Raw genomic sequence first — 20,000 nt, 5'->3', positions numbered from 1 at the left:
GTGTGTGTGTGTGCGGTAAATGGGTTTTTGAATCCAAGATTACTCTTTGTCTAGTCATCAAAAAGCAAGTACCGGTGTACATGTATGTATGTATGTATGTATGTATGTATGTATTTGGTTAAAATGGGTGGGGTTTATGCATGTATGTACTGTATGTATGTATGTATGTATGTATGTACGTATTTAAAAGGGGGTTTGTATATTCTTTTGCAATTATAATGAATCGGTAACCCAGAGAAGATTCACATCCAATTCAATATTGTATATTGATCCTGTTTCTATTTTCTTTTTCTTTGCACACTTATGACACTTTACACATGCACTGTACACAATTTGACACACTTGATAAACATGACATGACATTGTTTCACTTAATTCCTTAACCCATTAAGACATGAGGCTGATTCTACAAAATGCCTTCTAAAATCAGTACTTCACACTTTTCTTTTTTTCAAAAATATTTATGACGCACTGTATGCTTGTGCTTTTTGAATAGCCTATATGCAACCATCTAAAATGAGACAGATGCTTTCCTGATTTTAATTGGTTGATGCTGCTCAGCAGTAGTAGCCTACCCTGGCCTCTGTTATGCTTTTTATATATACCATTACTATACATTGTTAACACAGTGTGACGGAACATGTCGCACCGGCATTTCACTCCACACACTTGCATGACAAATACATCTTCTCGAGTCTTGAATATTTACATAATAATGTACAGGAGAGCAGAGACGGTGGCTGCCACAGCGTGCCATGCATTTAGACCGTATGCTCTTCCCTCCAACGCTGCCTGAGGAAGATTGCAGCCATGCAGAATCTCTGCTCTTTGCACATCATTATTTATGTAAATAATTTAAGTACAGCATGTACAAAAAGAGAATTGTAAATCTTGTCTTTGTTATGGATCTGGCATCCTGCTAGTACAAGGGTCCCATTTGTTTGCACAGATGACCCGTTTTCTTTTATACAATATTTTCAGAAGTGTCTAATAACAACCTCACTTCCGGATGTCCCACATCGTGTCTACAATATGAATTATCCATGACATCAGTTACAATCTAGTTCAGCCCAATCTGACCCCCCATTTACTTCCAGTATGAAATTAAAGTTCTTAAAAGTTAAAAGAAAATAACTGTGTGAGAAAATATACAGGGATTTACTTGCCTCCTACACAAGAAATGTGGCGCTGATTGATCAAGTGATTTATTAGATTATCTGTGGACGACAGACACACTGATCCTCTTCTAGATGGCTTGCCCCGTAGAGATTATCCATTTTCAGTTGTCATTTGGACTATGCTTGCTGTAGACAGCAGAGTGAAAACACAGCTACTTACTTTCGTGGGAGGAAAAATGCCAACATAATTGGAATTAGATCAGGTGTCCTCAGTATAGGTTGATAGACAGATATTTGATCTGCTGGCAAAGTGATTACATGACAAATAGCAGCGTGTCAATTGACAAGGACAAATCAATACTGTATGTCCCTTCTAGAAGAGTCAGACCCATGTTACTTCAGAGGACCCAATCCTTGGCCAAGAGTCACTGACGTCATAGTGTAACTGTTCAAGTCAGCAATGCATACCTGTATGTTTGTATTGACATCCAGTATAGATCCTTTGCTTTCAGCAGTTTTAAATGGATTCAAGTACCATTCAGTTTTTGTCAAGATTCCGGCAGTACACTTTTGACGAGGTGGTGGGCATAATTAGCTGATTTAAGCAGTCTATTGGACCTATTGGACCTGGCCGGGTGTGACCACTTGTTGTGCTTGCTACTACTCAATAAATCATACCTACGTCAACACGTACAACTGTCTTCTGTCAGATCCATACTACTACTCAATACCTCATACCTACGTCAACACGTACAACTGTCTTCTGTTAGATCCATTGTGTACAATATGTTATGGGCAGGGGTTAGTAGGCCTACACCATGCTTTGGATATTATCTTGCCTAGAGTGACGGTAAAGCAGCACTGCCACCTATGCAAAAATAATCAATAATCATGGCAAGATGGCATCTAAGAAAAAAGTGGGAAAAAAATAATGAGACCAAAGCAGAGAGGACACTGTAGATAAACACTGCTGGTTGATTAAAATGGCGTTGATTATAAGAATGGGACGCAAATTCAACATTCTCGTGGAAGGCTGATCCTCCTCTTATAATGCTACATCAGTGGTCAGCGTCCCTTGAGAGGGTTCCAAATGGACTTGGACTGTACAAGTGGGACCAAATACACCCGTAACAGTTATCTAACTGAGGGCAGACAAGTTTAGCTCCTTAGGTTCGCCAATCTAGACTGCATCTCGTCAATGTCCTCTTCCGACTCGACAGCCTCCATTTCAGGCAGGGAGTCTGTGACCTTGCTGGGCGCTTTGCCCAGGACGCCCGCTGTGATCTCGTAGAGGATCTTGTCGACCTCCGCCTCCGCCTCTTCCTCCATCTCCTCCACATCTTCCAACCGATCAAGCGCGTCCTCCATCATTTCCTCGATGATGCCGGCCTTCGTCATCTCCATAGAGAGGGCCCTCATCGTGGCTTGGATCTCTGGGATCTTCACTAGGACCTGCATGGCTTTCATGACTGCCGCGCTCTTCTGAAGGGCCCCGGCTACGCGCAGTAGAGAAAGCTGGTTCTTCATGCTGAGCTGTATGGAGTCCATGTGGGCTTTAGACGCATGGAGCTTGGTGGTAACTCGCCTCGACAGGATCAGCTCCTTGGCTAGAATCACACACACGTCCCTCCGTCCCTTTTTAACTGCTTCTTTGAGGGATCTCTTGACTTTCTCCTCTTCCCTCTGAATGTCTCGAATCTGTTTGTCAACCATTCTCATCTCCTTCCGGATTTTGACAGACCATTCATTGACCCAGTCTTTTGGTGGCTTTTCTGGGGTCCTCCCAAATAGCCCCATTGAAAGTGGCATGAATACTAGCTAACCTAGTGGCAGCTATTTATAAAACAGCTCTGCTTTATATACTTTTCCCATCTGACCACCTCTTCCTAGATGACCTCAAAACATTACTGAATGAAAGCCAAGTGGAGAATGAAGGGGAGGTCATTGGTCAGTGGTACTTCAACGTTGATGGCTTTAGCAGTACTTAAAGGGTGATGTCACTGGTTAGGGTGATATCATTGGTTAGCAGTATTTCAAATGTGATGTCACTGGTTAGCAGAATTTAAGGGTCACTGGTTATCAGTTGTTCAGCTTCTTTTTTCTGCAATGATTAAAAACTCACTGCAAATTAAATCGAGACAATCTATGCACCATAAGTTCAGAGTTTAGGTATATATACGTAATTACATCTGCATGGTGTAAAGTTATTAAAACTGATTATTGACAGCTAACGTCATCTTATCCTACTGTAAATGCTACAACAAGAACAGTGGCATCAAGAAGAGGTGATGTGTTTTGCACAATATTCTCATGGACAGTCTAATTAAAGTTTGTTTTAGAGGAGATCAGCTGATTGCAAACTCGTGGGCTTTTTTTCCCCATTTAAACGTTTGACTGAGGAACAACATATTTGTTGAAGCAAAGACAAGACAGTGTCCGTCCACATACAGTACAGTGCAGTACACACACTGGTGATTTTTATAGCAAATATGGCTGCAGGATCGATTCATTGCCTATTGAACCATCCATTTGTATTACTCAATGTGATCCAAAGTTTCCAAACACATACAAAACAATTTGTTTTCATAGTCACACAACAAAAGCATGTCAATATAAAACAGACAAAACCAAAAACCACTGAGGTCCTTTCATCCACAGTTTGGAATTGTCAAAAATGTGAGATTGATTGTTATTCACAGTTTGGGATTGAAGGGAAGGCAATTTCTTGACCTACATTTCAGATCTGAAGCATGAGGCTTGTTTATGAGGTCACTGACTCAAAAGCCAATGTTTATTATTCCAATTTGATTTCTGAACTGCACACAGCAAAATTGTTATGTGTTAATTTAACTCTGGAAATGTACAGGACCCTTACAGGTACGTAACATTTTCTGGATTTGAATGTGAACAGTGGACTGTAAGACAGAGGGGTCACTCGATAATTTCATGATTATCCTATGATTGACTAGACTCAAATAGTTATCCATCGCATTAGCCAGCAGTGAAGACTGTTGTTTAGGGCCACTCCAGTTCTCCGTTCTCTACACTGGCTCCTCAGCTGTCAAATAATTGATTTCAATATACTAGCATTGGGTTATTATTATAAAACATCGAATGGTTTAGAGAGAAAATACATTTCTGAACTTGTGCAGTGGTGGAAAGTAACTACCGTAAAGTGCATACAGTACAAGTACTATACTTAAGTATAGTACTTTAGTGGAGTATTTCCAATTTCCAATACTTTTGCTTCTACTCCACTACATCTCTGAGGAAAATATTGTGCTTTCACTCGACAATTATTAGAAAAACTAGTTACTTTTTAGATTGGTTTTTATTTTATTTTTTACATAGGAAAAACGTTGTAATGGCCAACAAACTGTTTGGATATAGTGAGAGTTTGTCCTATTGTCAGTGCTGTCAGGGACAGCTGTGCCCCTTCCATGTCTGCTGCAGCTGATGGAGGCTCTTTGGGTGACATTAAGAGCTGGGTGGATCTTCCTCAGACTGGGCTCTGATCAGCTATTTTCAAAAGATTTGTATACATTTAGAAAACTTGAAATGGGACATTCTGTGTACTTTTACTTTTGGTACTTTAAGTATATTGTGCATGCAAATATGTTTGTACTTTTACTTAAGTAAATTCTGAATACCACACTTTTTGTACATTGTTACATTGATACTTTTACTCAAGTAAAACATTTTGTGACTTATGTGAGTATAGATTAGGCATAAACTGTGATTTATGAGAGTATAGATTAGGCATAAACTGTTGTTGTTTCCTCTTCTGCATATACTACGAACAACTCCCTCTACCTCAGATGCATTTCCCACGTGTTATGCAATATTGCATCCAGACACTTTGGAGCATAACTTGGACTATAAAAAGACAAAATAGCTATTTTCCATTTTCTGCTAGTCTTTGGAGTCCTTAACAGAATACAGTAGCTCCTGGGAGGGAGGGGGGTGAATGAGAGTGAGTGAGTGAGTCAGTCAGTCAGTCAGTCAGTCAGTCAGTCAGTCAGTCAGTCAGTCAGTCAGTCTCCACATGCATGCCCATATAAAGGGCATTTACTGATGCTATCAGGGATCTCCATATATGGCATAAAGGACTCTAAAAATCACACTTGTGTGAAATGAGGGGAGCTCTTTTCATCATACATCATCATAAATCAGCCAATCAAATCATCACATTCCATGGTACAAACACACAAAGCTGTGCATAGGAGGGGCCCCTCAAAAATGTGTGATGATAATAATGACATGCACAAATTAGGGACCCCTGTGTTAAAGTAGTTCATCCCTCTATATATACTGGAAAACTTGACTGCCCCAAGTCTCCGTCACTCACATGTGCTCACCAGGCAGAACACGCATAGACCACACCAGCACCACGTGACACACACTTTGTCTCACCACAGTCAACATCCGTTGGCACCGCCAGACGTCTCACACACACATACGTACATCTCACACACACACACACACACACCACCACCCCCCCCCCCACACACACACACACACACCGTTCCCCAACACGAAGCAACACTGGCCGACTTAAAACTCTGGGGAACTTCTCCTGCACTGCACAGCTGCTTGATACACAACTCCGCAGGACTCCAGCTGCTTGCTACTGCTACACACCTCCATTGGACTCGACACGTGGACTACACACTTTACTCCTGCCTTCTGTCCTTTCACCATTACCAGGATTACGTTAGTTTGTGTGTGGGGGTGCATTGTAGTTTGCTTTTTTGTGGGTGTGTGTTAGTGGTTTGTAGTCAACTCCTCGCCACTTTACTCCTGCCTTCTGTCTACCATTACCAGCTATAATAATCATTTACGTTTGTTTGTGTGTGGGGGTGCTTTGTAGTTTTCTCTTTTGTTGTGTGTGGGTGTGCGTTAGTGGTTTGTAGTTTCCTTTCACCTCGCTGGCTCGCTCACATCATCATATGCTTGCATTAATATTTACCGGCTGTGTGTGTGTGTGTGTGTGTGTGTGTATCTGTGTGTGTGTGTGCATGTGTTCACTCGCGCACTGTGATCCTGTCGTGTGCGCTCCCACGTTGCATCATTATAGCCGTGTGTGTCTCACATCTGGCCATGCACATCTATATCACCTCGCTCACTCATATCATCATATGCTTCATATTTAGCGCGCGTGTGTCCATGCGCGCCTCGCACGTCGCTCGCTGTGTGTGTGTGTGTTTGTGTTTTCCCCACCCCCCATTGGCGCAGCGATGGAACTTAGGGGCACTTTGTGTGAACCCTACTTTTGACGTTGAACATATTCATATACTGTATACTACATACAGAACACTGGCCTCAACCTGCCACAAAATGTATTGTCCAATGTGGTTTCACAGCAGTGGCTGACAAACATTTTAGAATGACCACACTTGCCAAGACTGCAGCTTCCACAGATATACAAGCTCACACTATTAAATATAATGTCTTTCCAAAGTGACTTGCCTAAATCTGACTTGCCTAAACATATCACAGATACCCTGTTACATAAACTACAGTACAGTACACTTACTATTTACCCTGGGTGTGCGTGTGTCTACCATGTGTAGCCAATGCCATCCGCTACTACATGTGAAGGGCACAATAATTGGTTTAAAAACACAGCTGAAACATGAAGTGGAGGTTGTCAAATCCAGCAATTTCCTTCTTCCCATTGCCGCCGCAATGTAACTAGGATGAGCGGGTGGTGAAATTCTAGTTGTCTACGATAGAATTTCAGACACTAAGAATACTTAATAAGTCTAAACTCTAAAGTGTCTCTAACGACTCTAACGGCCCTTATGTAGCCTACAGTATGGTAGTATGGCAAGGTACTGCGCGCACCATGCATTTAACCCTTTGCAAATATGAAAATATGTTTTCAATCATGTGGAACATATGGGAAATACAGTTGTCCCTCCAAAAATGCCCATAATAGGGAATGTTGTCTTGAAAGAATTCCCCCTGCCTTATAACATCTGTGTCCAAACTTGTCTATTGAAGCCGGGTGGCGAGAGAATGCTTCAAATTAAAACTAGCTGATGTAGGAAAAGCTATCAATAGCTATGGGGCATACATGGACAATTTGCATCAATTAAAACTGCAACTAAAGTGCTAGGCTATAGAGGCAAGATATTATGTGTAATTTCCACATGTGGCTTTAAGGTACAACCATCTCATGAAGTATAAAGTCACCTTCACTTTACCCACTTGAATCCCAGCATCCATATGCTGGGGGGAACATTTGCCAAAAATAGAGATTTGGTGTACAGACAGTCAATGGAAAAAGCAGTCAACGTGTTATAACTCAAGTCTACGGGACATTTAACAGTAGATGACAGCCTGGCGTATTTTCCCGAAATGTGTTATTTGTCTATGGGACCCGGTGGCAACTACTGGCGATAGAAGGCGAAAGGCGATAAGTGGTCATTCAAAACCATGAAAATATTTAGTATTTTGGACGACATCGTCCATTGATAGCCAATCAAATGAATGTGTTGCCTCCACACGGAACCATACCACCAATGCGCTTCAAAGCGAGAACATACAGCAATGACAGCAGGAACAGATTTTTATCGCCCAGAGTTGCTGCTGTTCGCCCGCTGTTAAAACGTAGGGTCAAGAGTGTAAGTGATTAATTTGCAGGAGTCAACCATTATCACACCACCGCAAAGCACTGTTATCCTGTCGTGTCTACTGCACATTGTGTAATGTTTTGATGCTACAAAGCTCACCACAGCTGTTAGATATATAGACATTTTTTAACAACTTAACCCCTATTTGTTGACCACGACCCCCCCAGTGGGTATATTAATTGGCCCCCTCCTTTAGTCCATCTACACCAAATCTCTTCACTGAAAATAGCCACAAGCTTACAACGCATTGCATCATGGTGTGATCACCTATTAAGGGTTCATACATGCAGTAGGCTACATTCATGTATTTCATACATTTATTATTTATCATTACATCTAACTATAAATGCACCACGTCTCAGTCTGTGTGTGTGTGTGTGTGTGTGTGTGTGTGTGTGTGTGTGTACTGTTGTAATGCACGTAACTCGAGAACCGTTCGCCCCACCACAGGGAGTACAGTAGTACCCAGTATCGAGTCGGTCGGACACACGGTTGTCCAGCACCGACCCAAAAAGGCCTCTAGACAGTGCCCAGTGTCCATATATGGAGCTGGCCAGTTCTGACATCATTCTGACGTCTGCATAGACTCCATATTTGGGCATGCCTGACAAAGAACTCCATATATGGACACAGACATATCTGGGTGGGACATGCATTTCCAAGCAATTAGGCCAGTGCCCAACTGGCACTGCTGTAGAGGCTCCAATGGGCACTGCTCTAGTACGTTCTAGTCTTGTTGTACAAAAGGCCTGACGTCATGTTTCACATAAAAAAATCAGAGTACAAGTCATGACTACAGTACAAGAGGCTTTTAAGGGATTGTTCAGGGGCTAATTGCTCACTTAAATGTTCGCGTATTTCTTCACACATGTCCCTGCATTCATCCTGCAGCAAATATTGAGAGCTCCGTTGCCCTCGTTGTGGCAGCCATTTCATCTGGATCTACCGATGGAAATCATCAGTATTGATTTCTGTCAACTCACACAAATGCTCCCATTTCATCATCTTTTGATGATGAGATGAAATGTGTTTTGCTGTGGGCGGCTATGTAATAAGGTGCTCAAACCTTTATGTCAAGGACCACCAAAATGATACTGTATGAATTTGGCTGCGGACCCCCATCATTTTGTATCGTGTGAACGCAGCATGAGTCCAATGCAGCTACGTTCTGTCGACAGGAGAGAAGTGACACAGGCACAGAGGAGGAGTAGAGAACCCGTTGCCGTTTTCAATACAATGTATACATTTTAGCCGATAAATAAGTCATGCACTCTCACTGTCTCACAATATTGATACCTTTCCCATCTACAGCTTCCACGTAGTTTAAATCTTTCATTTCAGAATGTTCTACTGTACGTTGACACACGGTGGCAGCCGTCACGTGTGACACACGCCTCATTGCATTTCTCGTTGTGGACTAGTGTCGGGGTCAAGAAGACACATTCATTCCTGCCACGAGTGGAGTCGTCCCTCAAAGGGGCCTTTAAAAAGCACTCACCACTCAGGCCAAAATTGTGTCATCCCGCCCCAACCCCCACCCAAACCACATGCTGTATTGTGTAGCTGCACTCTGCCATAATGCCATTACTGTACTAAAGTGTCACCGTTCATTACTGTTGCATTTATACATCGACCTCACTCACTTGAGTATATTTCCTCTCAGTGGCCTAAAAACCCTGAGCTGCGTCAGTCCTGCTGATGATGGCCATGTTTCTAAGCAGAATGGAGCACTGCTACAATGTGGCGTGTATTTAACTAACCACAGGATTTGCATCATCCACATCCGGCCCAGGCTTTTACAATGTTGGCACCAGCAATTATTTCATTGAAGAAATATTACTATTCCATTTCAAGCATGTCTTGCTTGAATATAATTTACAATTGTGTTTTTGTTTTTTTGACACATGACCTAGCCTTTCATTAACCGTGGCATACCCGTTTTGGGTAAAGTTTCAAAACCTTTCAGAATTCTTCGAAATCTTTAATTTGATGTCCCGATCCGATCACGTGATCAGAAATCGGGGCCGATCACGTCATTTTCAAATTTCAAACGATCGGATCGGGAGCAAAAAAACGTGATCGGGATATCCCTAGAAACAATATTATATCCATATCATGGTATTAGACTGGATATTGTCTGTGATTTTGGATATTGTACTATTGTGATATGGCATAAGTGTGTCAAAATCAAATGATCGGAATCAGATCGGGAGCAAACACCGTGATGGGGACTGTAATGTTGGCTGATGGTCAAGGCTCCAAGAAGAGTCCAGGTCCAAGTCCAGGTCCAGGGTTTATTTCCCTCCATAAATAGCAGTGCAGCATATACACCGTGGGCCTAGGCGGACATGACACTATCATACGGATAAGGCTGGCCAAAAAGAACTTAAAAATGTGAAATGAACACTTGAAAAGCTAAACTAAATAAACACAACTAGTCAGGGAATGTTATCAGAATAACCTGGGAATACATTTCTTACCAAGAATTTTCTTCACCAATGTTTTTGTAAAGGTGTCTACTAACATATCCCACATTGGTTTCTATTCAACAGCCCTAGGGGAATTTTTGACAGCTGCTGAAAGCATTCGTTTTGCACGAAAAACACTCCTTGGGCTGAAAACTGCAGTGATTCGCGAAAATTACTAGTAAACTTGCCAACAAGTAAATGTTCCGGTCGGGAGACCAATTTTACCCAATCAGGCGAGGTAATGCCACAAAGAGCATTTATCAGGTAACATTTTATACTCTTCCAGTTCCAATTTTGGGAGTTGCACCACTCAGTTCACACACGGGTGTGATTTGTACTGTATGTCCAGTATGAGTTCTCTGGATAAAATTGGTATACTGACCAGAACTTTTCTTTTTAATAAAGAGGTGGAGACTGGGACAGACCTGTTACAGAACAAACACTATAGCAATCACAATACGCTAAGGAGCTGCAGTATTTAACACGTATTGTAACAACAAAATTATAATAATAATCACTTGCACCCCCTTTAATTAATTATACGCTACATCACAGAGTAAGCCGCCATATCATGTTGGCCTACCAGGGCATTTACAACCAACTACCTTGATTTCCTCTCTGTTTATAAAATCCACCCACCCACAAGATACAGTAGGCCTACACATGATATAGCTAATGAGACAGAATTCAATGAATGGCCATTGGTCTGCCATGGAGTGGCTAAAAATACAGACAGCATTTCCCCTTAATCAGATTGATTAAAGTGCTCCCTGGTTGAAGCCCTCCCCTTGAGCCATCTGGGAGACCAGTTGTCAGTGAACTGCTGTCAACGTACACAGCTCAACTTGACTGCTTCGTATGATAGCTGGCTAATAGATGATCTCCTTAGAACCCCCCCTTCTTCTCTTTCTTGTTTTTCTTGGGGAAATGACACAGTGGGAACTATTCACTTTTTTACTTGTAAAACTGTGATGTGAGTCTGATTCTGATAGTGTTGCATGCTGAAAATAGCAGACCTGCGAGCCCTCAGCGTAACGCAGATGTGATTCGTTGAGCTTGTAGGTTGGCCATATTCAGAGCGCAACACTGTCGCAAGACGGAGCATAAATAAAGCATGCGGTTCAATCACGTCACTCGCTGAAATAAAAATACTTTCTACTGAAAAACCTGACAGAGGGACGTATAACTAATTATAAAATAGCCATACTTTTGCACGTTAACAGCTACGGTATGTAATACTGCTGAAAGAGAGAATGTGCAAAATACACAATGCTAAATTAGTTTGTATTTAATTTGTTTGTAAGTGTCTTGCAATGTTCAGAAAGTGTTAGGCACTACTTTTATATGAGGATCTATATTAACCCTGGTATCCATATTTTAGCATGTTTAATTATAGGCGAAAATAAAACACCAGGTTTGCCTATAATGCTCAATATAGGGATGCCAAAATGAACAGTAGCATGTATCACGTTCGTCCTTCGCTTAAACACATTGAAGGTATGTAGCAGGTACAGTAAGCGTGCTATATTCTATCAATAAGTGTCATTAATTGTGAAACACTCACAGTTTATCCAGTGCTAGCATCGTCAAGACATGTCATGGTATTGAGAGCTTCAGTGGCTGTTTCCATGTCCATTCCCTATACATGTCTATGTTAAACAAACTGCCAGACGATGTCGTTAAAAGCTCAAACATTGTAGCTGCACTACTGTGACTCTACAGTATGTCACATCGATGCTCTGCATCTATAGATGGCTAAAGATGAGCAGCTACTGTACAACTCAGGATCTTGAATCATGAATGCTAATGATAACAAAACAGGCTAATACAGCCACAACACATACTGTATGTGTGTGTGTGTGTGTGTGTGTGTGTGTGTGTGTGTAAGCTACGACATTTGCCTGCAGCACAGGCTTACGCTTCTAAGCACCGTCACTTTTAGAGGCAGGATTTTAATTGGCTTACGTCATGCAAATGAGAAACAGGTCAACAAGGACTAATGAAGTTGACTGTAAGGGGCTGACTCTTGAAGTCAAAAGTACATTTACTACTGCAACTACTGAAATGAAGTGAGGTATTTCCATTTCTGATACTTCATACTTCTATCACTACATCTCACATGCAAATATTGTACTTTTAACTCTACTACAGCTTTAGTTATTTTAATTAGATTAATACAACATAATAGATTATGATTCATTATGATTAATTGTTATAGGTTAATCTATCTATCTAGTTTTCATCACACCACATTACAACAATCAGAAATGACATCAAATCGTGGTGGCAAAACATATTGTCATTATAAACGTATTATATGTAGCAGAAGCTTTTGCCCACCAAGTAATTCTACAAGACAAAAACATCTTCTCATTTCGATTACTTTCCCACAGTCTTTCATCTATTTCTGGTTTATTTGGTCTGGTGCTCAGCCAACAGCTCCTCCTCGGTGGCTTGCCTGCAGAGCAGTCTGCCATGAAGAGAAGAGACGTACTATAAGTGGATCCCCTGACCCCCAGGGTCTTCCTACAGTCACTGGGGGGGATGAGAAGCACATGACGGGTCTTGGATGTCTGCTGAAGCAACACACTGTTCCACAAGTCTGCCCATTGCTTTAACCCAGTGTTTCTCAAACGTCTCTGTCTCAGGTCACCCCCGTAAATCACTTTTTTCATCCATGGCAACCCTAAATTACATTGTTACTTTATAGAATCTTAAATATGTAAATCTTCCACCCCCAAGATACAGTAGAAAAACCTGAGAGAATAGTAGTTTCCATTACGACAGATCGAAAATACGGATATTTAACCACCTGAACCCCAGCATCCCTATTATGGGGAGTTTAAGTGGTTAAACTGAAGAGATACTGATACATTCCAAATATTATAAAAGTATTCCACAGCACCCCATGGATCCACTTTGAGAACCACTGCTTTAACCTGTATCAGTGGTTCTCCAACTGATCAAGGACTGATCAAGGAGCCCCATTTGGCTCGATTTGTGCACTCTCAGAGTTAAAGACCTGTAACTGTATAACGGTGTAACTGCCATTTGGAACAATATAAAGGAACCCTGAGGGTCCCTGGACAAGTGCTGTACTTTCTTCCATACAATTTTATTTATATTTACTTTTCACTCCACAAAATGTTTTGACCACTTTGACTTGTCACCTTGAATAGTGACAGATTTAGTGTATTAAATAATTTATCAAATCAAGATCTACAAGCTATTCCCATTAGCAGTGCACAGGCGGAGTGCACCTTCAGTCATCTTAAACTAATTAAGTCATACCAGAGATCTGCATCTAAAATCTGGCACTTTATCAAGAGAGACGGGTGACTCTAAGGCTGATTTAACCACTGCCTGGTTTATCTACTCCGGGGCTGTTTATGCCACATAAAACATTTCGCCCGATTTATTTGTGGTGCTCCAGGCTATTAGTGAGTAGGGACTGGAGAGATTTCCTAATATGCACCAATATTCCCTGGAGCGCAAAGACATATTAAGTTGCTATTGTAATTTTATAGGGTAATAATTGGAGATTCATGTGTATTTGTTTAAATTGCCTATAGTATACTGTATTTACACCATGACTGATGGAAGCATTGAGGCGTTTCAGATGGTCTGTCCGTGTCGTATTTGCAAGCTGTTGCAAACGGGTGAGTCGCTAATACTATATGGAAGGGTAACATTTTAAATCACAAATATCAATTGCTTATAGTGTACAAGCTTATAGATGGGATATTTTCGCTATAATCTGTCGTACGATGAGGTACAGTGCTTGATCAGCGTGGTCACAGTGTGCAAAGTCAATTTTAATTTGTTGATTAGTAGATTACCTTTAGCTCCAGTATGCTGTATGTCTAGCCTCACAGCTGTGAAAGTCGTAGGGATCTGTAGATCTAAATGCAATCATCTCGCTGAGAGGGGCGTCTTTACTTTAAGTGCTTATACATTTAGACGCATATAGCTACTGTCAATACAGTCCACAGCCAGCATATTAAAGCAGTGTGAAGGCACACTCATAAGTTCTGCAACTTATAACCCAGAGGGGAGAGGGAAGTAGATCTCGGTTTAATCAGGGCCCTGGAAGCCCAGTCCTCCTGACCTGCCAGGACAGCGTTATGGATGGCTACCATAAAGAAGCTAGTTTCACTGACAATAGGCCCCTGGGCACAGATCACTCACACACCACTTGAAGTGAAAGATTGACTCTCTAGGCTCTATTTCATGCGGTCAATGTCGAAGTGCGGAATCATCTAAAGCACAGTTGTATAAAAGGGCACATCATACAGTACATACTACATACACATACACTGTACACACACTACTGTGCTTTTTAATGTACTGTACCAAGAGCTTGCAAAGAAGACTATATACTAGCGTGTGCCATGTGTGACACAATCATGAAATCCTAAAGCATAAAATCAGGCTTTAGGATTTTAGGCTGATATTTTTATGACAAAAATTGCAGATCCACAAGCTCACAACCACTTGTAGAGTTTGAGCTTGTGGATCTAGTATTTCCGGCACAGGACACGATCATACTAACCTGACTTTGCCAGCTGGGGGCGGTATTGGGTAACCATGTTCCCCAACACCGCAACCATCTGGGACCTCTCAGGGAGTTGAGCTAACACCGAACCGCTCCGTACCGAACCAATCAGCGTGAGCTAAGGGCGGGATATGTGCGAAACCGGATGTGAAGCTATATAGACACGTCAATATGATTGGTTGTGTTTGCACGCCCACACGGTGATAGACAGACGGTCCCATCCAATCATCTACCAAGTATCTTGAAAAAAATAAACAGCCCCGTCATCGAATTGCCTCCCGAGATCCCAGATCCCAATAAGCTGTGAAACAAACTTGTGTAGCAAGCTTCTTGGATCTGGCAGCGTCAGGTTACGATCATACAACGAGTACCCAGATACTTCCGGGCATGCGTGCAGAAGTCCCTCTGCATGGCTCCATAATATATATAGTACTGCACAAAAGCCCTGTGAATTCACCTAGTTTGGAGCATTGCTCTGCAGCTGCTGCGCTCCTATATCTGTAAATTGTGTAATGTTTGTGGGCTCGAGTAGCGAGTCCACTATTGTTATTTAGGGATCAACCCTTTATTGTTTTCGTACGGATTCCGCCAGTTTTCGCAGTTTTGGCAGCTCTGTGCTGTCGTTTTCCATGAAGTTCGGCAATAATTATGGTAGAGGTTAGAATCACTCTAACCTCTACCATGAGAATCGCTCAAGACCTGAAGCTCACAGTATTTTGTTAAAGGACCTTTAGATCTCCCAATGAGTCAATTATATGATTTGATCGATCCACTTTTGACAACGTCAAGAAAGCGACGTCAAACAATTTCGTAGCCTTGTTAACCACTCCCCTTGAAATCGCATTTCCATTCATGTGAGTAGAGTCTGGACTCTGGTTACGGGACAACACCTTCAGCCAATCAGCATTAACAAAAAAGAAACTGACGTCATCTCCATTCTCCAATCACTGAACGACACTAGCCCGGAACACAGAACCTGACTGCAGCTTTCAACAAGTATCGTGCCATTTCGGGGACACGTCACAAACCCAAGAACAGCTTCAAACTTAATGCTTTATGTTTAATTATTCTATATTTATCTTTCCTGTTGTGGAGAAATAACCCTTCAAAGGCTGAAACGCCTAATTTGGAAGACGATAGTATGACATTTGACCTCATGCGTCTCTACAGTATATTGCCAGAGTTTGATTGAAATAATATATTCATTGGAGATTAGAACACATACACAAGTTCAGTCATCAATGTTTCTATAGCTCATTGTGCATATTGCGTATAGCTTTTTTCTTTTATGGCTTATCGACGTAATTATTCCCGGGGTAGTTTGCCCTCTGGGCTGTGACGCCATGTGGGTCAACCAATAGGAAGACAGAGGTTGGGGAGCTGTGATGTCATGTGGGTCAATACATCATCATCAAGTGGAGAGCTACTCGAGTAGCTACTGTTTCTTCAGGAACAGTATTTTCTAGTTCTATATTTGCCATCATATTGTCCATGGTGCAAAAAATAAAAAATGCACATAAGATAATTGAGACATTAAGCTCATAGCCTATGAACTCAGCATGATCAATCGCTTCCTGAGGAACAACAGTAGAATTGATTAAGGACATTGGCCGGTGGAGAGAGGAACAAATATAACGAGAGATTTCAATGTGCAAAAGGATGCAGTGAGTTTTGGGAAGCAGCATTAGTCATCATTACCGCTGTGCGTCGGTGAGTGGTCATTATTCACCATTCCTTAGTTATCTGTGGTGATTGCATTGTGTCAATTAGATGGTAATGCACACCACTGACGAGATTGCATAGCAGAGACAGAGGTCAATGAATAAAACGCTTAATGGAATCTTCTATCTATATTCACTTACACGTACAAGACAGTTAAAATATTTAGATGACATTCTTACGTTTAGACTTGGTAGATAATTTACAGTAACAAATACTGAGTTCCTATAATATTGCAAAATAACTGTGTTTAATCCTGTAGATTTGACTCTTCTACTCTACGCTAGAATTTGTGATTCATGACATTCATTCATGAAATTCATGAGTCAGAAAGCACATACTGCTATTACATAAGGTACTGAAGTAAAAGTACTCAATCCTTTCAAAAATGTTATCCAATCTACAAGCTCAAGTATAACATAGAATAGTATAACATGGTTAGTATATGTTTGGAATTAACAATCAAAATACGATAACTAAAGATGCCAAATTATTGTAGTGGAGTAAAAGTACAATAGTTGAGTTGCCTCTGAGATGTACTAGTAGAAGTAAAAAGTATTGAACATTTTAAACACTCAAGTAAAGGTAAAAGTACCTCAAATTGTACATAAGCACATTAAACAAAAGTATAGTATACGTTCCACCACTGTCAATACATATAACACCACAGAACATTCATAGAGAGTAGTCAGTTCATCAGTGACACTCACATCTCCATAGTCAGAGAGCAGGCACTTCTGAGAATTTGACCCTCCCACAAACCTCCGCTTAGGCCTGGCCCGGTCTGCTAAGTTCCCCATAACGTTGACGCTCCAAGTGGACGAAAAGCAATAAATATCACTGGTTGTGTTCCTTTCCTTTGGCATCTACGTTTTATTTAGCCGTGCTGCGATTGCTTCCGTTGCTCAGCCTCTCTCACACCCCACGCACACTTGACTTTCCAAACACCCATTTCTCTCTCTCTCACATGTGAATCTAGGTCAGACTTGGTCCCTTTCGAGCTAAAATTGCTAAAATAAACTGACCTCCAGCGAAGAGGAGAGTATAAGAGCAGACAGGGAATTACAGAGCTCTGGTTGAGGGACCTGGGCACCGGATGGAAGGAACGGAATGAACAACAGCCTGGAACTTTGGTTTAAATAAAACCTAGAAAATGTGTACGTACATTCTTTCTTCACGTGCCAAGGGGAGGGGATGAACTATCAAATGTATAAATAAACAGCTCAAAAGTCCCCAACACTACACACTACACAGGGTAAGCTTTGCTTATAGTACCTGAAAAATCCAACTAAACTCAAACTAAACAAATATAGTTGACAATGTTCACAATTAAATGTCTTTCTCTACTTCAAGTACTGCAGCAAAAACCTAAAAGCTTACAACGTGTTGTATCGCGTTGTGATCTGGTACTGGGCGGGAACCCCTTTTGGTGTTTTAAGTTAACTAAGCATTATGTTATACTTTAGCTATTGAAAAATAGCAGATCTACAAGCTCATAGCGCGCCACCGAGTGGCGCGCTATGACCTTGTAGGTCTGCTATCTTTGATAAATCGTGAAAATGCGGCACAAATCATTGAATATATATTTTTTCTAAATGGCTTAATGAGAAAATTATTTTCAATCATGAAAATAGCAGAGTACAACAAAGTAGGCTACAATACAGGATTTTGTGGTTAATCAGATTAATCAAAAATTGTCGCATAGATTCGTTGGCATAATAAAGAAAGAAAAATGATCAAAACAAACAAAACTTGCTTCTTTGATTGTTTGATTAACCTACATGAGCAAGATTAAGTCGGTTATTGGTTCTAAATATGGTTTTTGATATATTTTGGGTTAATTGCCCAGCCCTTCTCCTCTAGGAGCACAGTAGCTTGTGAACTGAACATCACACCCTTCTCAAGTAGCTTGTACCACCTGCCGCCAAGAGGAAGAGGAGAAATCATAATAACACTGCTCTAACAGCTCTCTCTCTCTACTCTCTCTACTGTCTGTGAAGTGGTTATTTGAGAAGAACGAGGTGTATGTTGTTGTGCACTTGTGCATGTACTCCTACAGTATGTATGGGTTTGTGCGTGCATGTGTGCACATGTGTGTGTGCTCTTACAGAAAGACAGAGGCAGGCAGTGAAAACGCAAGTTTAAAGCACAGGTTCTCCACGTCTGGTTCAGGGAGTCCAAATGGACCCGTACGGGTCTATATATTATATCTCCAAGAGTGCACACATGGAACCAGAGATATCATAGTTGTCGGGAGGAAACATTGTGTGACCTGAGGCCGATTCTACAGATGCCTTCTAAATCATTAGTCCCCAAACGTTTTCCTGCCAATGACTCCCAAATTGTAATCTAAAAAAAATAAAATAAAACGTTTTGTGCCAGGTATGATCCCAGCAGAGTTAACACTTTCACGATCTTTCAAAAATGATTAAAACTAGCAGATGTACTGTACAAGCTGTGAGCTTGTCGGTCTGCTCTTTTTTAATTGCCAACGCTAAAATCTAAAATGACACAGAATGCGTTACCGGTTTTGATGGTTTAATGCCATCCACTTCTGAAAACAAATGGACATAGAGTACAAGGTTTATGCCTCCATTTCAACCGATCTACACATCAGGTGTCATCTGTGAAACATACTGTACATGGACACTCAGATATTTAGTGGCTACGTGCTTAGCCAGAGATCAATGTGAATAATTGAAGGTCCGGTACACATTGTCAATAGATTATTAGAGGGGATTGTAGAGGAGAAAGAGAATATAAATATATAATGACAAGATGGGATTGGAAAGGGTAGGAGAATAAGCTAAAGAGCAGTGGCTGCATGGACAGGATAACTAAGTACATTTACTCTGATATTGAGGTACTTTAACTCCACTACACTACACCTCAGAGGCAAATATTGTTTAAGACACATTTGTTAAGGTTTAGTTACAGTACAAGTCACTTGTAAGTACTTTTACTTCGGTAGGCATTAGGCGACTGTACATTTAATTTGATGGCAGTACTTTTCAATTTTCACTCAAGTCAAATCTTTGAACACAGGCTTTGTAACAGGTTATTTTCTTGCATTGTGGTATTGTTACTTTTTACGTGGGGTTCTGTGTCTTGCTCATGGAGTTGGACACTTCGACATGTGGACAGGAGGAGCAGACGGATCGTTGGACAACCTGCTCTACCTCCTGAGACACAGACCCCCCAAAGTAACCTTTAGATGGTCTAAAAATACGTCAGGGGTTGTGGTGGTCTGCTCCCTCGGGAGTGGAATGACCTAAAGCACTGACAGGTGTCTCTGCTATGATGGATGATAGTTCATCTCGTGCATATGTGAAGGTGAGAGGCGGGCAGTCGGACCAATAACTTTTATGAGGGGGGAGTAGAGCTGGGCTCACAGATGTCATTGCTCTCGACTACACACTACCAGTGCTGGAAAAGGTATCAATACTGCAATACTAGACATATTCTGTTGTAAGTAAAAGTCCAGAATTCAAAATGTACGTCT

General features: G+C 41.3%; 2 protein-coding genes across 6 annotated transcripts in view; both read right to left on the bottom strand.

Annotated features, from left to right (window-relative positions):
* Window positions 1–20,000, bottom strand: part of rgs3a (regulator of G protein signaling 3a) — a 178,780-nt gene that overhangs the window by 87,800 nt on the left and 70,980 nt on the right. The window lies entirely within an intron of this gene.
* Window positions 2,277–2,915, bottom strand: LOC308310240 (charged multivesicular body protein 3-like; the record flags this gene model as incomplete). The annotated part of the gene is made up of 1 exon (XM_080756474.1): window positions 2,277–2,915. One exon carries the CDS (start codon window positions 2,913–2,915, stop codon window positions 2,277–2,279), a length of 639 nt encoding a protein of 212 aa, XP_080612600.1.

Source organism: Protomyctophum bolini (assembly GCF_963924005.1).
Source record: "Protomyctophum bolini genome assembly, chromosome: 22".
Classification (NCBI taxonomy): Eukaryota; Metazoa; Chordata; class Actinopteri; order Myctophiformes; family Myctophidae; genus Protomyctophum; species Protomyctophum bolini.
This window is presented reverse-complemented; position numbering and strand designations above follow the sequence as displayed.